Consider the following 20,275-nt stretch of genomic DNA (forward strand, 5'->3'; position numbering starts at 1 on the left):
AGACCTTCGGGTAACCAAATTAATTTAAACTTGGAATATTATTAGATTTCGTGATTCTAATTACAAATAAGCATAGCCTACCTTTTATTAGCCAACCCGTTTCTAAGACTGAAAATCTTGATAAGGGTGCTATAGCATTTAGATTTTCTGTCACTTTCGTACAGGCCAAATGGTAAGAGTTATCGAAAAAATTCTTGTGCCATTGTGTTTAGTGGGTGAAAATCTCAAAGAATGGCCGAAAATATTTTTTTATTTTGCCACTTCCGGTCTCACCGGAAATGGCCGAAAAAGGGTTGGCTCTAAAGCGAATCTCGCTCTAGTTCACTTTAACTTGTTTTCAATTTCGTTCATTTATCTGTACTCCATTTAACTGTGGTAATTGTTTAAGTAAATATGTATTTAGCTATATGAATATAGTTAATTAAATATGTATTTGGCTATATGAATACAGCTAATAGCTAATATGAATATAGTTAATTAAATATGCATTTGGCTATATGAAAATATGAAAAATTTCAATCCTTTATCATACTATATAGAAGGAACTGTTAATTTCATTGTGAAAGACTGTTAGAAGTATCGTTAGTCGCATCTTCCCATGTCGGAATGATTATGAACGGGTACCTTATCCTCGGGGACGATGATGGTGTCTCGTACATCGATACGAATAATGTAGTCATGTATTGAATGCACACTTATGTAGAAAGCATCACACGTTTGTATGGCGGTCGTGGTATGTGGGTCAGGAAGCCGATGTTGCTAACAAGTGACTCGACACCGCTAGCTTTCGTCGCACCAAATTTCAGCCTCTACCAAATCTGGTCCTACGCGATTCGTCGTATTACCGTGATGCTGAAAGTGCCCTAAAAAAGCACTCGCTAACAGTGAGTCACCTACTTACTTCAGCGAACGTACATACGTCCGTACTTACTTACCCGCAACTTTGCTTTTGAATGTCAGTCACGTGCTCGAAATAAAAGTGTATCATACTTTGAAGTGTGTTAGCGTTCCAAAACGAAATTGGGGGCGAGTTCGTTGTATATCGATGTTTAATGGAATTACAAGATATTATCGAACGGTAAATTATTATACAGGGTGGTCCAATTGTCATTTAATTATTTGATATTAATCATTTTTCTATTTTGCTTTCTTAGACCAAACTCATTAGGACTTCTTTACAGAGCCCATTAATTGAAATTCTTTGAGATTGCAGTTTGAAGAATGAAATATTATTTGAACAATAATATTTTGCAAATGTTTCACGTGTTGAATGCCACTCACGTGGTTCGTGCATTACGTTTCTAATTGAATATCCAATCGCGACCTCTTCTCGAACAACTGACACGGAATGCACCGGGAAAACGAGACCTGGAGGTGACGAGGAACTCGGTTAGCCGCTACTTTTTGACAAAAGCTACTTAAACTTAAGAATCTTAACGAACGGTTTGTACAGTTCATTTTCATTAAACTTTGTATTCTGAATTGATATTTCAAAAAGTGCTCCCTTCCATTATTTTGAAATTCACTTTAATTTCAACGTTTCCCGCAGGTGTTGTATACAGAAAGGTGGAATGGAAGAAAGGTTCTTGATCGCGTTTAAGCAGGAAGAATCGGTAGGATGATCAGCGAACCGCGACACCCTAAACCGGACTGTCTACTCCTTGATGGTCAACCTTCCATATCTAAGTTAATTGTTGTTTCTGCTTCACGCCAACAATGAGATGCGTTCATACCTTCACCTCGGACACGTTGATTAACGTAGCCGTGAAATTTAATAGTTTGTAAGAAAGTGTTTCTGTTATTAACCCTGTAACGGCGGACCATGGAGAGAGGCCCAATTTTAATGTAATCATTCGAGTATTGGTCACCATTGACCTCCATGGCATTCGATGTGTTAACGACTAGTTTTCATAGGGTAATTAGTATCAAAACGCAGAGTATCCTCCTGCCTAACTGATTCGATATTTATCCACCGATGGACAATTGTAATATTTCTTTACTGACACGACACGATGGCATTTCAGGAGAGTCCATGTCACCCTGGGTCCTCGCGATTCGTCGTATCAAAAGTTGGCCTGAATACCGAAGAGGCACGTAAAAGAAGTACTGAAGACGACGAGTCAGTCAGTCGCAGAAGTCAGCCTCGTTCTCGATGGCAACCAGCACGTCGGTTGTTAGCTGCCGAGGTAGAGGTGGTAGAGAAGAGCCTGGAAGTGGGGGAGCAGAACACCTGGACAACTTCCTGCCAGGGAGTAAGCACTTCAGTCTTCAGTAAAGATCGTTTCACTTTGGTCGAGCTTTGGATTTCGTGTACATCCGCAACGATAATACGAGCCTGGTACCATCGATAAAGAAGAAATTGCGTCACGTGTCTTTGAATGGTACCGGTATTTCAACGACGCCCTGGCGATCTTCCGGATTCAATCGCGAAATGACGCTCATCCGGCGGTGAATTTGAAAGACGAAGATCTCAGTGCCCCTTCTGTTGGATTAACGATACTTGCAGCGGTCGTGGTGTTGTTGAGAAGAAATCTTCCGCTAACTGTCATTGATCATTTTTGGACCTAAGAATCGTTGGAAAAGAGCAGCCTGCTGGGTCATGGAGAGAGTCACCGTGTGTCTTTTCATCATCGTTGCTTTGGCTGCACAAGGTTCGTCTTCTAGCGCTCTTTTTTTTTTACAGTTAAGTAATGAAAAATTAATTAAACATCGTACAAGGCATTTTAGTTGATCTCCAGTCATGATTTATTCACATTTTAATTCATAACTTTGAATTAATTCCAAAGAAACATACTATAATATTTCACTTAGTTTGAACTTAATATGAGATTATGAATTAAAATACAAGTAAATCGTGATTGGAAGTAATTAAAACGCACTTGTAGAATTTATAATTCTATTTTCAAATCATTCATTCCCAGTAATCATAGTCTTTAGATACAATAAATTTATTTAATTCTTAATCTCATAGGCGGCTAAAGGTTTATGAAATCCATCGTTTAGCTATCTTAAAGAGAGTATCCGCTTTATGTTCGTGTTAAATAAGAAATTAACTAATTAAGGCCACAGAAAATTCACGGGATTCTTATGAAAGAATATATTTTTCTCATCAGATACAAATCTGCAGAGAACACAGCGGTAGGATTTTTATCTTGAGTTCGTGACTTTGCAGAATAAGATGTTTTAAGTCCAGTACTTTTCTTTGAATAAAAATTACAATACTAATTACTTATATTTTTACAAATAATTTGTTTCTAACATCAACAGAGAAAAAAAGGTATTGGCACATCTTGCTATCTTGAAATTAATTTAATATTGTAACTGAAACAAACAAATTAAGCAATTGCAATCTGATTACTATTGCTATAATATCAAACACCAAGGTGAAATATTATATAGAACTATAGAAATTTTTCCAGCGCATCTTTGTTCGATGAATAATTCTTCTTGTTGGTGAAACCGCGCATAAGTTTCTTAATCTTTATTTCCATCAATCTGGGAAGGGCAAATGATTCTTTAGCGTCGATTTCACTGGCACGAGGCTAGAAAACTCGTTTTCTCAATTTATAGCGTAGGCGCATCCGTGTACTGAAGCGTGGAAATCCATTTTCACGTTGGATCGTGGCAGAACGGTTCATCTTCTTGGCGTTCGCACACGAGTCGTTCTTAGCAGGAATAATTTCCGTTCATTTTCGTATTCCGGAATGCACTGGAACGTTCCTCGACATTTTCTTTTCACGAAGAGACAGTTATTCATGAATTACAGAAAGGATTTATATCATTTACTTTCGAACGGACTCGTGTTACAAGATCAGATCGTTTCATAAGGCGTTTCATTGTGCTCGATTAGAAAAATTGTCGCTGATCTCGAGATTAGAACGATCAACATTGTATGCGAGAAACGATTCATAAAAAAATGCTCTTTTCTACGTTGAACGATCGCAATCGGTTCTCATAGTAAAACGACAACTGCTCGTTATTTCTCACGTTTCATTGAGAGCCAACGTCTCTTCTGTTATGCAGTTTTCAACTACTACCTGAATACGATCTTCCCAACTAATTACATTCTTCCGTTTCTATCGTGACAAACTTCCCGTTTCTTCTGAGCCCTCTCATTTCTTTATCTTCCTTTCATCTTTTGTTCCCGCTCCTTCTTCGCAACAATTAATTGAATGATTATCCTCGAGTACTTAATTTCTATACGATGAATGCAAAGATTCTACCAGGATTCTTTTATTCTGCTACAATGACCGTTACTGATTAAAAGTATGAGAATAGAATTTTATTTTTTATTTATACAAATGATTAATCCGAAATTGGTTGCATCGGGCTTAATTAAATGACACAAAAATTTTGTGTTTAGAGCTTAATCAACAGGGCAGTTGTTAATATGCTTGGTACAAAATGGCTAAGCTTTTTTATCGTTTCAATCGGTTATCTTAAATGAAAAATTAAGTATAGAACAATTTCGCGTAATATTCATTCGTACACTAGTAGAATTAATTCTGGACACTTTTAAATTTTTACTTAAATTTCGCATTTATTCAAATTATTTAATATATAATCGTTTATATTTTATATTCTAATCATTGTTTTCTAATCTTAGGGCGTCGCTTATACAAAAAATCAGTAAAATAAAAATTACAATTATACATCAAAGGAGATAGATAAAAATTAATATTTCGTTGGATATCCTTTCATCCTGTGATTGGCGCAAAAACAGAAATAACAACACAGTTTAGATTTTTTAAAATTAAAATTTTCATACATTTACAAACCAAATCGTGTGATAATATTAAGTATAAACATGATAGATTACAATGAAAATATTACGGTATCAATTTAGCATAGGAGAATACACATTTTCCGTAGAAATATGAATACTTTTATTCAAAGTGTCCAGAATTAATTCCACCAGTGTATTTCGTTACGACCTACTAACCGGTATCGTAGAAATCAGGAAGAGATCGGCAAACCGGTGGGATCTGTGAAATTATCGAAAGTGACTGACACGTTGGCAAACGGTGCAACGCATGTCAGTTTCTACCTTGAAAACAAAAGGTCGACGTGTTTAATTAGCTCGGCTCAGTTCCTAATTTCCCACAATTCCGTGAAATAACGGGAGACGACGGTGAACGAGGAAAAAGAAGGCGGAGCCCGACCTTCCTTTTCTCACCTACTTATGCCCTGGTTATCCACTTTTCTTCGGACGTGGGCGAATCGTCGAGACCACGTGTTCTCTTACATATATCCACTTAGAACATTAATAATCATCCTGTCATATTCTATATTTTTACCGATATTTCAACGGAAATACCGTAGGAAGAAAAGATGAGGCAACCATCGGAACTGAAAAGTGACATCCTGTTTGATCTTTTGGAAGGATCCAGACTTATTTGCCGAAATAAGAAACATAGTCAATATTAGAACAATAGAAAGTCTTTCACAATGGATGTTGTATGATGTAACACAGAGGGACAATTAAAAATGGCACCGATGTTTTGCCGTAATCTGTAGCCACCATAGAATGCACTTGTGTCTTAATATTAATCGAAATAATCGATGAAACTTTATTATTACTAAAAGATAACGGTTAAAATAGCGGTGACCTGATATTTGCACCAGAATAACTTTTACCCTTTCCATGCAATTTTAACTGTACATAGTCTACTGACCCACATGCAACGTGTTTTCTTATTCGCCTTGTAAAATTTGACAATCGATTCTAATAGGAATTACAAACAGAAAATGACATGTAAATACGGTAATCGAAGAGGTATTCTTAATTATAGTTTCAATGGAGGAAACTTTTATCTGAGAAATTATTTCCTTGATTTGATGACATAAAAGTGTGGTAAAATGGCACTTATCATGTATCAATTTGATAAAGGTTTCATCGAAATTCTTAATAATAGTGTATATTCTAAATAATTGGAGCGAATATCGCGCTTAAGCTTCCCAATTTTCTGCTAATTAATAACACCGGCAGGAAGAGTATACAAAGTGACTGATAAATATGTAAATCGCATAGTGCGAACCGTTACATAGTCATGGTTTCTGTGTCGACACTTGGAACCGTTTAGCCGGTTGTTAGTTAAGGAATGTCGTTTCGACGGTGATGTTAGTTAATTAGAAATATATCCTTTACCCTTACGCCGGGATAAATCATCGTTTAATTCAGGGATATTTATAGTTCTTCTCGTAAATCTCCGTTTCTTCTTTCGTAAGCACACCTTACGACTTCTTCTCTGTCATCTCCCATTGTCTTTCAAATGAATTCCGCGTGACAAAGACTGAAGAACGATGCATCGAATAATTGTGAATAATTTTCTTACTGAAACTTGCAAGAAACCGTTATCTAGAAATCTGAAGCTTATTCTTCTTCGGTCTTCTTTCATGCTTTCTATCATCGACATCCTGTAATAAACCTGAATACCAAACGTCTTCTGCAACGTAATCCATTTACTAAATAAATATAAAAATGAAGTTAACAATTTTCTTATTTAATTTAATCAACGCTTAATTACCGGTGTTGATAGCTTAGAACAGTGGTTTTCAAATTTTTTTGTCTGGCGGAATACTGAAATAATTAAACAAACTTTATAACACCCCTATTATTATTTTTTGCTTTTTACAGTTAGTAAAGATACGAAGATTTAGCTTTTTACGTATAAACAATTCAAAATTTCGTGGCACCCTTGTGGCGTACTTGGGGCACCCTAGGGTGCCGCGGCACCCAGTTTGAGATGCACTGGCTTAGAATTATAGAAATAGATAACTCGAGGATCGTGTAGAAAGGTAACATTCGATACTTTCTTTTTTTTCTTTTTTTAATGCAAGTGCACCGATTCTTTGACTCACGAGTCTCGTAAGTGCAAACCATAGCTTTTATCTAGAGGCGATGAATAATCATGGCTAGTCTTCGAAGCGTCGAACGATAAATTTTCCCGCTCTTCGGCTCGGCCATGCGAGAACTGGAAAGGCCGTGAAAGAAATGGTAGAAATCGTTCGTTTTCTGCGTGCAGAACGAACAACAGTCCGCTACGCTATGGTCGGAATGCAAATCGCGTTAGAAAGCAACGATCCTCTCGATTACCAGAACCGTTCGACAATAGTGACGCGAAAAAAAAAGAAGAAGAAGAAGAAATTGTTACGCAAACGGATGAGTGAAATTTCAGTGGATTCTTAACTTCCCTCGAACGTTATTCGGCTTAACATGCACGATGTTGCACGCGTACACCGGCATAGCCGATGACTTCCTAGGTGATTGCGCGATAGCCGCAGGATGTGAGCTGCTTGCATTATCGTTTCCGTTACGGACTCGTAACCTTCTCCGGTGTATTATACCGGGGCACAGGTAGCCGCTGGTTGCTAAAGATTATTGATTTAATCGCTTGTTATGATTCAGATAAAATCTGCTCCGGGATTCGCAATCGTGTTATTTAGAGTGACGACAGGTGGTCATCAGCGTCATCGGTATACGAGCTATTGCAAAATTCATGGGATCCTAAATAAAAATTTCTTCATGATATTATTAGGTTGTATCGTGTCGAACAGCAGATATCCAGATATATTATAGAAAATGGTACAGCTAGTTAAAATGTTCAAAAGTGCCCTCAAACGAAATTCGATAGCTTATCAAGAAAAAGCAGTCTGTGCCAAGTTTCACCCCTGTGTCTCATCTGGAGGGTAGTAATGGACAAAAATTTAAAACACGTTTTGGTCAATTTCTCCTATATTTGTGCATAAAAAATTCTGTAAAAAATCAAAAGATTCCAAAAATTTTGAAAAATGAATTATTATTCCCAATTTGGGTGCACTTTTGACCATCTTAACCCTTTGACATAATTTGATGGTAACTTGTAAGCGTTTATGCAGTCATTTTTGCCAGACCTTGAGCTTCGAATCGATACACCATAAGTGTTGTTTTATAATGAAAAATGGCAATAAAAGTGTGAAAATACTTGTCTTATGAAGTAAAATTACAGGAAGGAAGTTTGGAATCAAGTTCGAGATCATATTCCAGCTCGATTCAATTTCATTCTCATCCCTATGTCGTGGTCAATTATCTTTTCCCTGGTTGATCATGATCGCGCCTCGATCTCTCACGACTAATTACAGGAATAATGCAACGTCTTGTTGCTCCCTTAGCAATCATTGTACGCGGTAGATTACGTTATTACGGCATCCGAGAGACATGCAACTCACGTCATCACGCACAAAATGCATTAAAGTGATTGCAAACCGGGACTCGTCGTGAATAACACAGCCTTCCTTAACCCGATCTAATCTTTTCTATTTCTCTGCACATATATTACCATTCTACCCGCGCAATCAGAATCCCCAATCGAATTACAATTGCCATTGCGACCTCGATTTTACTTCAAATATTTATCATTCTTTTTATCTAATAAAATTGTTGAGCACTGCAATAGAAATTAGGTGAAATAATATAAAAATAATAGAATGGCACCTGGAGGACCATTTATCGAATAGAGTACTGCGATGGAAATTAGATAAAATAATATAAAAATAATAGTATGGCACCTGGAAGACCATTTATCGAATAGAGCACTGTGATAGAAATTAGGTGAAATAATATAAAAATAATAGAATGGCACCTGGAAGACCATTTATCTCATAGAAGCGTCATAATGACGTACCATGACGATCAACGTCTTAAAAGATAAATATTAGCAATTATCTGACTTTTTTTATCCTGTTGCAGATTGCAATGGCGCTGGATGTGGTTACCCTGGGGCACCTGCGCACAGTAGTGTCCGATTCACCGGTACAAGCGCCGAGGATGTGATAGATGAGGAAGATGCCCTTCTTAAGGACACGGTACTCCCCGAGGGTACAGTGGCTACTTATTCCTGCGAACGGGGATTCGAACTCCTTGGTCCTGCGAGGAGACAATGCCAGGCGGATGGTTCCTGGACACCGGAAGGAGTACCCTTCTGCGGTGAGTTGCTTACCAGTGAATAATTGTCACTTGTTATAATTAGTACGTACAGTGATTGGTCTTCGTTTGAACAATGAAATTTTTGGAAGGCAAGTGACCTGATTCCAGGTGTCCTTGACCGAGCAGACCGACGACGGTAGAAGAAATATCAATCACTATAGTGGGGGAATTACACCGTTAACTCTGAACCTGTTACCTGTTAAGAACGCCCGCGGCCTTCCCAACCTGACGCACATTCCTGACATAGGTTGAACACCTCTTCTTCCATACGGATCAGATTTACTTCCCCTGTCGAGTTTACGCCTCCCTGCAATTCGCGCGGACAATCAAACACGTAAAATTGATAGCTTTATTTAGACGTTATCCGTCGATGCTTCTACACAGGAATTAGTCACCGGGGGTTGCAGAAGATTCCCGGGGTGAAATCTTCCTTAATTCGCCCTAATCGCTCTGTGAGAATTTAAGTTCTACTTGGTCTCCAGTATGACATTCGCTACCTAGTTGAAAGAAATAATGTGGAAGGGTTAAAATTAAGGGTGTGCGAGTACTCGAATTTCGAGTGAAACAAAGCCGAGTCGAGCGCTTGAATTTGCCGAATTACTCGAAATCGACGAATCGTTTGAAACAAAAGCGAGCTACTCGAAAAACTTCATCTTCAAGTAAATCGAAGTTTTACCACGGCTCGAATATTCGAGTAGCTCGCTTTTGTTTCAAACAGATCGTCGAACAATCGAAGCGAGTTCAGCTGGGCTTGTAAATTACTAGTACTCGCATTAGTCCCAGCTCGTCTGCGAGTATTCTCTGGGTTCGTCAACCGAGGCTTCAACTAGTCGGAGAGAAAATGTACCACTTTGATGATTTCAATCAACAGACCTGAACAACCAATGAAGCGATATTAAAATACGCGGCCGGTTACTTTAACTAGAGAAAGATACGAACGCTGTTCGAGGAAATTGGAGCGTGAAATTCTTGAAATTTAATTTATACCGAAAGTTAGCTTTATTTTGATAAATTACAACGATACTCTTAACTTTTACACTTTGATTATATATGAAAATAGAAAAGTTCGAAGGAAATTCTTCGGTGAAATTACTGTCGTTCAGGGATGTCTGTAACAAAGTGAACAACAATCGTTATTCGGTGTTTTAATAAAGGTACATAGATGCAATTTTTTCAAATTATATTTATTATGCCAGAAAATTGTTGGTTACGATTAGTTTGCTACGGCCTCGTTTCATAGTAAATCAACAACCAGACGAATCTTAGCGCTAAATTACTCTGTTAATCTTTGAGTTGCAATTTCTTGTCATTTTCTACCAGCCAAGAAACGTTAGATTGCCACTTGTGCACCTGTCCGTGAATTTGACTTTTCAAAAACGAATTCCTCTTTCTTCTTTTATATTAATTAATAAATCGGTATCGATGTGCAACCTCCTGTGTTTCCAATAATAGCGCTATTGTTAGCGCAGTTTCATTACCAGCAATCGAGTCAAATGATGCCTTTGCACTGTGCAATTTTTACTGCAACTTTCACTCGTTTTCTTTCAATTTTTCCAACCGTAAATATCCTAATCATCGCCTGTATAGTTTTGGCGCATTGCGAACAATTACCATCCTCTATTCCTGAATTTTCTACTTTTACAAATCTTTCTCCCTTAACAAAACTATCGAACACTTTTTATTCTGGCAAATTTTACAGATGATCTTACGAATCCATAAATAATATACGTTACCACGACCTCGAAAGGTATATACCTTCGTTGACCCCAGAACAATTGAAACACGTAGAAACGAGACAAAGGATGCATTGTGTAGAGAACATTGGATAGAAGACACGTCTATTATACGTCTGCTGGTATATAATACAAATCATACGTTTCAAACTACCTTCGTAACCGTTAAACGATGAAATCCAACAAACGGAATAACGATAATTTTAATAAATCATTCGTTTAATCAACGATTTAAAATTAATTGAACGGTCCAACGGTGCAGTATTAGGTCACCTGTATTAGGTCACAGGAACAGCTGGTTAGATCGATCCGTTAAGTCACTATCATTAGCGTTAATGATCTAAGAAATCCTTCGAGCGAACGGAATGAATCAGCGGCGTCGATTGATAATGATCGATAAGGATTAGCCTTGATTCCCGTCGAGCTAAAGGGACGATCTCGTTTCTCGTTTCCGAGTCTTTACCGTGATCGAGGCAATGCCAGTTTAACGTCTATAAAATTCTCACGTTACGGTAAAGTAAAACTACCGCAAGGCCGGTAACTTCTTTGCGAATGTGCAGCCACCATTTGCCGGGTACGAAAGTTTGCGAGCGATGAGCAAGCATCTGCGTACCAGCCGGCTGTTCACCTGTGTAACGTACCACGTACTTGACCTTCTTTTTATGCAATGGGCCATGGAGATTTTCTCAGACCCACGAGGTTACGCTCGTTTTTCTGCCAATTGTTCGTTCGCCCTCGTAGAAACACGTCCGAGGCGACTGTCGCCTGAAATTACGAGCCTTATCATTCGTATTCTGAAGAAAAGAAAATGTCTCGCTCTATAACAGTCGTACTTGACCCTTTTATAGTATTACAACGAGAATGGCAACGGAGATTGAGATTTTCTCAGAGCCCCGAGGATCTGTCCTTCAACGTCGACGAGCCAGTTTGCTGTGAACGATTGAAAATAATGCGGTATCTTGTCGCATTCATTGATGCGGTCGCAGGGAATGAATCAACATAGTGATTAGTCTTATTGATGCAATCTTGTCGTGGAAAATGATGCCAGCAGGGACTAAAACGCGAAGGATAATGAAAAATAGTACGAGGTACTCGAGGCTCTCTCCATGGTCCGCCGTCCGAAGGGTGATAATATTTGATTAAAGGAAATTTTCGAAATCACTTCTTACTCTGATTACTTTGTTAGCGGGTTTTTTGAAAATTTTCTTGCTCCCCACTCGAATCTTCCAAGATAATTTTTATTTTTTAGCGAACATTTACCCGCAGGGACAATTTATATGGGAGTCCTGGAGGTTGGAGCACACCCTCCCTGTCTCCCGACCTCATCGCAAAAAGAAATTAAGCAAATTTTCAAAATCATAGAATTCTATTGTTCTAAGAATCTTTATTTCACACTCGCGACTTATTTTCTCGATCAATGTTATAGCCAGTTCAGTTTGTATCACCAGTCGTCACACGACACTCTGTATAATGAAGTTTTGTACATCACGAGCACGTGTTGCAGTACCGTAATTTAGGCGGGACATTTTACAAATGCAGCGTCGAATGCAATGTACAACTATCTTGCGACGGTTCATTCAAATATTTTCTCTTTTGTTCCAGTTTTAAATGTCGCTGGAGGTAAGGCGCCGATGCAGTCGAGCAGCACGGAAGGTGGAATTCCGCAGAGGGCTGTCGATGGTAGCAGCGGTCAAATTTACACCCCTCAAACTTGCACCCTCACCAGACCGGAGCACAGACCATGGTGGTACGTGAATTTACTCGAACCGTACATGGTGCAACTGGTTCGACTGGATTTTGGCAAACCATGCTGTGGTGAGTAAGATTATCCCAATTATAATTAGAACTAATTATAACTATTAATAGTGGATTAATTGAATAAGATGATATTGGATTTTTATTAAATATTCAACAATTTCATTTTATGCAATCTGCTAACCAATTGAATACTTCCTGTTACGAAAATGTTGCTGTTACCTGTAATTGTCTGTAATGATAGTTTATTGATAGAAAGCCAAGACATCGTGTCTTTTATTGAAATGAAAGTAGAAGTCTTGCATTTCATTGCATTGTGAGGTATAAGAAGGCTTATCTCTTTTTTTTTAAATAAAAAGTTGCAGTTTTCTAATAATTAAAAGTGCATTCAATGCAAAACAGAAAATCATTCTTTCCTCCTTTAAGTTTTCTTCTTTTCACCTATAAGCAATATCCAAATAATTAATTATTTCACCTGGAGATTCGATAAAGTCAAAATAATGTTTAAAAATGTTTCACTATGTAATTTATAACAGTTAGCCGGTACTTTCCAGAATACTTTCGAAGTGTGCCAATGCGACTGAAACGTAAAATAATGCCGTGTCTCTTAAATGTGCCGTAAAATTCGATCGTAAATTTGTGCACCGTTTTCTCGGTTCATCATTGATGGTAAGTATTGTTCGCACGCGAAAAGTTTTAGAAACTTTCTACGATGAAAGTGAGATCCTTTTCACTTTTGATAGTTAGAAAACGATGCAGCTATTTCGTGCTCTGCATAAAAAAAAAAAATCCATAATTTTCTGCACACCTCAGTCTACGATTAATGAAAACTTATAATTGTACAATTAGTAATATCGCGAAACGAAACATATATTATTCCATAAATTATATAATAAAATATGGAGGAAGTAATTTAATGTTCCAATGATTTGTTTAAGAATAAACCACTTAACGAGTGAATAATTGTAGTTTGAAAACCACGACTTGTATAACTTTGATCAAACAAAGAAAAATTTCTCATCTTTAGATAAAACGTCTGATAGTAACTTTAAACACGGTGTTTACAAGGAAATAGAAAAGTGAGAGTATCTTGTTATTCATGAAAGGAACTCGGTAATCTCTTCCTTGAAAAGCAATTTCCATTCTTTCACCGAAACAACGGTTCGCGCGTTAGAAACTTTGATCTTCTAACAGAATTATATTAATTTCGTTTTTAATTTGATCAGAAATTCATTGAAACGCTTACGAAACGAAGCAAAGTCAGTGTCGGACGCATCGTTAGAAACGAATTTCCTAATAACGCGAAATGATTCGCGAGATTTCTCTGTTCAGAGATATTGGGATCTTTTTCTTTTTTTTTTCTTTTTTATGCAAACAAGAAATTGTTAGCATTTCAAATGCGATTACAAGGGACAAAACGTGGAAAGCATGTAATTGGAGTTCACGACTACAAACGCAGCGATGGTCGTCGTTCGTTCGGTCACACCTGAAATGTTTTCCAGGTCGGAAGATGTGGTACTCGCCGAGTACCGGATTATCTCAGATGATTTTATCTGTTCAAATGCTACCTTTGCAATCGCTAGCCGAGCAAGCATAACGATTTAAGCCCCTAGTGAAAGCGTGTTCGATTTTAAATTTCATTCTCCATTCTTCAATGATAGATTCTCCCCTTTTCTTCCTTTAGTAAGGAAGATACTTTTCTTTAGTCAAAAATTATTCCAAGGCTTAGATAAAAATATATGAAATATTTGAATTTCTAAGGGTACGATTTACTAAATTATATTGATTATTTCTTTTTCTTCCAGGCGATGGTATATCTGGAACGATTGTAGTTCGTGTCGGCAACAATAGGCCCGACTTGGGAACGAATCCAATTTGCAATCGTTTCACCGGACCCCTCGAAGAAGGTCAACCTCTTTTCTTACCCTGCAATCCACCTATGCCTGGAGCTTTCGTTTCCGTACACTTGGAAGCGAACACGCCGACACCGATTCCGGTGCAGCTTTCTTTATGCGAAGCTTTCGTCTACACCGATCAAGTACAATGTTTTATTACTCTTTATAAAAGTTCTTTAATCGTCCGAATTTTTCTAAATTAACACGAGTCATTTTTATATCAGGCACTTCCGATCGAGAGATGCCCTCAGTTTCGTGACCAACCCCCAGGCTCGACGGCCACTTACAATGGAAAGTGTTACATATTTTACAATCGTCAACCGATGGTATTCAGAGAAGCTCTGGCGTTTTGTCGAGCCCGAGGCGGTACTTTGGTGGACGAAAGTAATCCAGCGTTGCAGGGATTCATATCGTGGGAACTTTGGAGGAGGCATAGGTACTCGTTTCGTTTCGATCGATTAATTTGAATAATGAAAAGTTTATCGTTCGCATTGATTGATCGTGTATTTTTAAAGGAGCGACACTTCGAGCCAATACTGGATGGGTGCGGTGAGGGATCAAAAAGATCGCACGGTTTGGAGATGGACAGGAAGCGGCGAAGAGGTTTCAGTTTCTTTCTGGAGTCTGCCTCAGGGCACCGAGGAAGACTGCGCTCGATACGATGGCAGCCGAGGTTGGCTTTGGTCCGATACCCCTTGCACGGCTCGATTAAATTTCATCTGCCAACACCGTGAGTATCGACTTTCAATCGTTACATCCGGAGTTTATGTTGTTGCGATCGCACGGTCTCCATCACCTTTCTTACTTTGTAAAAAGTCTTATAATCTTTGGTAAATTCTTAAATTGCTCGTAGAACCGCGAGCGTGTGGAAGGCCAGAGCAACCCCCAAATTCGACGATGACCGTAATTACAAGCACAGAACAAAATCCCGGAAGTGCATACGAAGTTGGAGCAACGGTAGAGTACACGTGTAGCGCTGGTAGCCTACTCATTGGCCCATCCACTCGTACTTGCCTCGATACTGGCTTTTACAACGAATTTCCGCCGGTCTGCAAGAGTAAGAAACAGCTATTTAATAAAAATAGATTGTTTTCTTTCTATACAGAAATAATTAATGTTAACTGCCCGATTGTTTCAGGCATCGAATGCGGCTATCCAGCGAGTATAAAACACGGAGGGTATACGCTCATCAATAATACCGTTAGTTACTTGAGTCAGGTGCTTTATTCTTGCGAAGAAGGATACGAAATGACTGGTAAGAAGTTGTTCATACTCTACATATTCCTTTCTAAAGAAAGTAGGCTTCGTGTAACATAAACGTTTGACGAAGAAATATTTTTATTTAGCCGAAAATTTGATACGCAGAATAATTCATTCTTATTGAAGGCCGCGCAAGATTAACTTGCGACATTGATGAACGCTGGAACGGACCACCGCCCAGGTGCGAACCCATCCTGTGCGACCCGCCGACACCTGTTCCGCACAGTTACATTCAGATAGATGAAATTGACGAAAGTGAAACGATGCCAGCGAAGGCGAGCGTCAATCGAAGTCTTCTCGTGGGTAGTATCGTTACATACACCTGCGAGAAGGGGTATAAACTGACTGGATTCAGACAGATACTCTGCTTACCCACTGGCTCGTACGATCATGCAGCGCCTACTTGTACAGGTAAGTGATTCGAATTACCATGAAATATCAGCAGGGCTGACCCAAGGCCTAGGCAGACTAGGCGGGCGCCTAGGGCCCCCCATAATGTTTACTTGAATGCAAATCTAAATGTGAAGGGGCCCTTTTTCGGAGCTCGCCTCGGACCCCCAAAATCTCAGGGCCGGCCCTGAATATCAGAGATATTATAATTACAATATATTGCCATTTGTTGTAAGTAGCAATATAATGCAGTGGGCTTCAAGTAGAATCACCATTGGCACAGAAAAACAATAATTTTCATTATTACATTGCAGAAGAGCCCCGAAACCCAGTGACTGTTCCTACCCGAATGACAGTCAGACCGACCACAGCTAGGACTCGTCATACATTTTTACCGCCAAGAGTTCGCACAACAATCGTCTCCACGACATCCACGACCACAACCATACCGGTACCTTCTCAAAAGGCTCCGAACACCGCCGAATTACCGGCAACGGTTAAAGAGACGATTGCAAGGAAGCCAAGCGTTGGACTTCAAAGGCCAGCTCCGTCTCCTTCTACCGGCATAAACGACGGCGGTAGCGATCATCCTCAGGATAACGAAATCTCTGGCAGCGGTGTGGATAATGCACAGGCTGGAATAGGTACCGGTGTCCCGGAACCATCGGGACCATTCAGAGTGGACAGCGGTGATCAACCGAGTAACACCCATCAAGCGAAATTAAATCTAGGCGCAGTGATCGCCCTGGGTGTCTTCGGTGGTTTTGTATTCCTTGCCGCTGTAATTACGACGGTCGTAATACTCATACGCAGGTAAAGACATATCATTAAAGTAATCGGGAAATTAAATGACAGCATAGTGTTGTCTATATTTTTATGAGTTCTACTGTGATTATACAATATCAAATATTGCTCTGGAGATAGTGTTTGTTCCCCTTTTTGTTGATATATCATTTTTCTTTATAAATTCTATTATTTGCAACTTTTATAACAGACACTATTTCTTGACCAGATGATACATATCTAGCTTTATACATATACAGTACATTTGCTCCTTGACTCTAAGTGTGTATACTGTATTGCTTTCTTTATACTTATTTCTCTATTCTTTCGTCTATCATCTTATCTTTTTTCCTAACTAATCGCGCGATTTCCTCTATTCAAATACTGTAATCTAATTATTTCGAATATTGTAAGTAGTGTAACAAAGTTTATTACACGAACAGTCTTCACAGAGGAAAATGTATAGAAGTCAACGTTCCTTACTTGAATTGTATTCATTGATGCTCAATTTATAAATGATATTAAAATATTCTATTTTGCTACCATATACAATAACGTTCTATGACTTACAATAACATTCTACTCTTCACAGCGAAAGCGTTGAAAGAAGTGACATGAAATACATTCTATGCGGAAAACTCTGATTAACCCTTTCATTGCTATCAATAACTTTCCTACCAATTATACAAGTCATGTAAAACAAATTCTGCAACGAAAGGGTTGAAGGCATTGGCGTAACTAGGATTTTTGTCGGGGGGTTCAGGCCTACTTCAGCCCCTGCCTAGATACGCCAATGGTTAATGGTACAAAATCGAATGTATGAAAGTGCAGGCAAAAAAAGAAAAAAAATTAAGTGTCGAGAGAAAAGAACACTGATCGAAGGAAATTGGAATGAGAAATTAACACTGAGCCCGTTTGCGTTGCGGTGGCTAGCGGCAGTGGCAGCGTCAGAGGACGGCGCCGCAGGGGGCTTGGTGGGGTTGGTGCGTTGAGGGGTGGCGGTAGTGGTGGCCTTGGAAGGGGTGATACCGGGATGCCCTCGCGTTGGTATACGCTACTGGCCCTGCCCTTCCCCGACCAGCACCTGGGGCGCCGCGATTTGACAGCTCGCCGTGGCACCGATCACCCTTACTCCTTTGGTCTCTCAGCGGCCCATCGCGCTGGTTATTTCTCCAATCCTTCTCTTTAGTTACAAACCAGACGATAAATCCTATATATATAGCCCACCACCATCGCCCTCACCCTCCACGCAACCATCGCCCGCCACTACATCAATCATCACCACCACAACCGCCATGCGCCACCCTCGCGAGTGAATACTAGTCAAGGTAAACGAGCAACGTTTATAATGTGCACAGATAGCGATAGCTCGTTCACCAGCTTACGAATCTCGAAGGCATCCTTCGAACGCACTCGGATCATGCACCTCCCTTAGTATCAGACGACTGTCCCTATGTACGCTCGCTCATTTGTATAGAATAATACACCGTCTCGCTTTTTATTAGAGGATGGAAACTTCGAGTAAAGTTCGCTGTCTCGTAGTCTTCTTTTGATTCGGTAGTTTATACATGCTGCACATAAGATTAGAAAAATTAATGAAGCACACCGTAAGATTCAGCATATAAATACGTAAATACAGGAATATAGATAATTGAATCCTGTAAGGATCCAATGGATTAAGTAAATTCAAGTTCTTTACCTTTGATACTTATCAAAAGTTCTAAGATATTTAAACATCTTATCTTTATTCCTTCTATCTTATATTCTTTCTGCTTTCCCTATTTTAAAATCTGCTTTGAATACATTCTGCTTGTTTGCCAAATAATCCATGCATTATCCAACATTTAACAAATGATACACTGCTTATTATATTCGTTTTTCTCTGAAAGAATAAAATCAGTTACAGTTGCAGCTTAGAAGTAGAGCCTTTATGAGATACCTTGCATTAAGAAATCTGTTGAAATTCACGCAGAAATCATGGTAGAAGCAGCAAACACTATCGGCATCGTGCGTCCCCCGATTGCAATACCGTGGCTAGCTTTGGAAGCAGTTCCTTGGAGAGCCGAGGAGGTCTGAACCGTTATTATCGTCAAGCTTGGGAAAATCTACACGAGACGGCCGGTCACAAGGGCAACCATCCTCCTCTTCGTCGCAAGGAAACCCTGGATGAACCAGGATACCGAGAGAATTACCGTGGTAACAACACCGAAAGAGATGGCTCTGAATTAGTCGTCAGCGACGTAGCTACTTTTTCATCGAACAAGCATGCAAGCATTTCTGACAAGAAACGCCATCACCATCACCATCATCATCATCATGGTAACTCGACACCCGAATGGAGACAGTCTCAGTCTCAGTCTCATCACAGATATTGAACACCGAACGCATTAGGTAGGATCTTTTGTATTTGAGGTTTTTCAGTGAATCATTTACTGGATCACGAATAAACTTCCATCGTAACTTAAATAGTGCTTTCTATCAAAAGAAGCTCCTCGAATCAACACCATGGAAACAGGAGAAGAATATGGGTTTCTTCTATGCTCTTGGAATAGCACCTGGAAAGCACTGTTTTATCAGGTATTCTGTAATTAACAACATAAGAACATGTTCCTGTGTTTTGTCTTGATGCAGAATCATCGTTTCTTTTTTTGTTCAATCATATCAGCAATTACAACTGTACGTCAATACATTTTAAATGGACCTGAAAGTGGTGAGTGATTAAACGTTGCGTAGGAGAATTGATAAACGTGATTTAATAGATAAAAGATAGATCATCCTACATTTGTTGTTCTGTTATACAGTAAATTATTTACACGTACGTTAATACGTAATGTAAATACCGTATATTCCAATAGCGTAAGTAAGAGAAGGAAGTTGTGAATGTAGGAGGATCACAAGTTGATCGAAGAACATGCCAAAAAAATGAGAGAGTAATATATATATACGTATATAAATATATCTATATATAATTACTGATCAAACGATTTATAATATTTGTTTCTTTTTAAGTTATTGTAGTTCGTTTATAATAATGCTCTCAACGTACAATATTCACGAAAATCACATGTTCGATAAGATTAAAAACTGTTATGGGCACCTTGGCCTCGCCTTATAAGGACATTGATGAAATTTCTCATAACATAATATTTTTAGGAGACACTATTAAGGACAGGTCGACGTTATCCATTTCAGAATCAAAATTGATTTAGTTATAATGCTCGACTTAAGATAATTTAAGGATATTCACATCAAATCTGTTTTCACAGAATCGAGTACATTAATGAAATATTTATATTTAGTATCATATTATTCACCTAAATATTTCTTTCCAAATTCGTCGAAATAAAATACATTAGTAAATAATCTGTACTTATTTGTTGACTGAATTAAGATGTTCATAATATATATTTATTTAATATCTCAATAATCTACAGAAAATTGTAATAGTGCCATTATGGGCAAATTTTTATAATGTATCTACACATACATTCTTG

The 20,275-nt window shown here is 38.6% G+C and overlaps 1 protein-coding gene across 4 annotated transcripts; it reads left to right on the top strand.

The window, feature by feature from the left end:
- The first annotated feature begins 415 nt into the window (after positions 1-415).
- Positions 416-20,231, top strand: LOC117602476 (uncharacterized). Of its 4 annotated transcripts, none has more exons than XM_034320554.2 (13): positions 416-1,443; positions 1,550-2,651; positions 8,729-8,965; positions 12,301-12,513; positions 14,259-14,491; positions 14,573-14,784; positions 14,864-15,078; positions 15,202-15,405; positions 15,487-15,603; positions 15,735-16,019; positions 16,313-16,811; positions 18,754-19,172; positions 19,251-20,231. In XM_034320554.2, the coding sequence occupies exons 2-12, from the start codon at positions 2,600-2,602 to the stop codon at positions 19,154-19,156; spliced, it is 2,670 nt and encodes an 889-aa protein (XP_034176445.1). In that variant the 5' UTR covers positions 416-1,443; positions 1,550-2,599; the 3' UTR covers positions 19,157-19,172; positions 19,251-20,231. The 4 variants fall into 4 exon arrangements, with proteins under 4 accessions (XP_034176445.1, XP_034176446.1, XP_034176444.1 ...); XM_034320555.2 differs by having other exon boundaries at positions 19,267-20,231; XM_034320553.2 differs by having other exon boundaries at positions 417-1,443; positions 1,550-1,915; positions 2,025-2,651; positions 18,754-20,231.
- The last annotated feature ends 44 nt before the right edge of the window (positions 20,232-20,275 follow it).

The sequence above is a fragment of the Osmia lignaria genome, chromosome 13, assembly GCF_051020975.1.
Source record: "Osmia lignaria lignaria isolate PbOS001 chromosome 13, iyOsmLign1, whole genome shotgun sequence".
Lineage (NCBI taxonomy): Eukaryota > Metazoa > Arthropoda > Insecta > Hymenoptera > Megachilidae > Osmia > Osmia lignaria.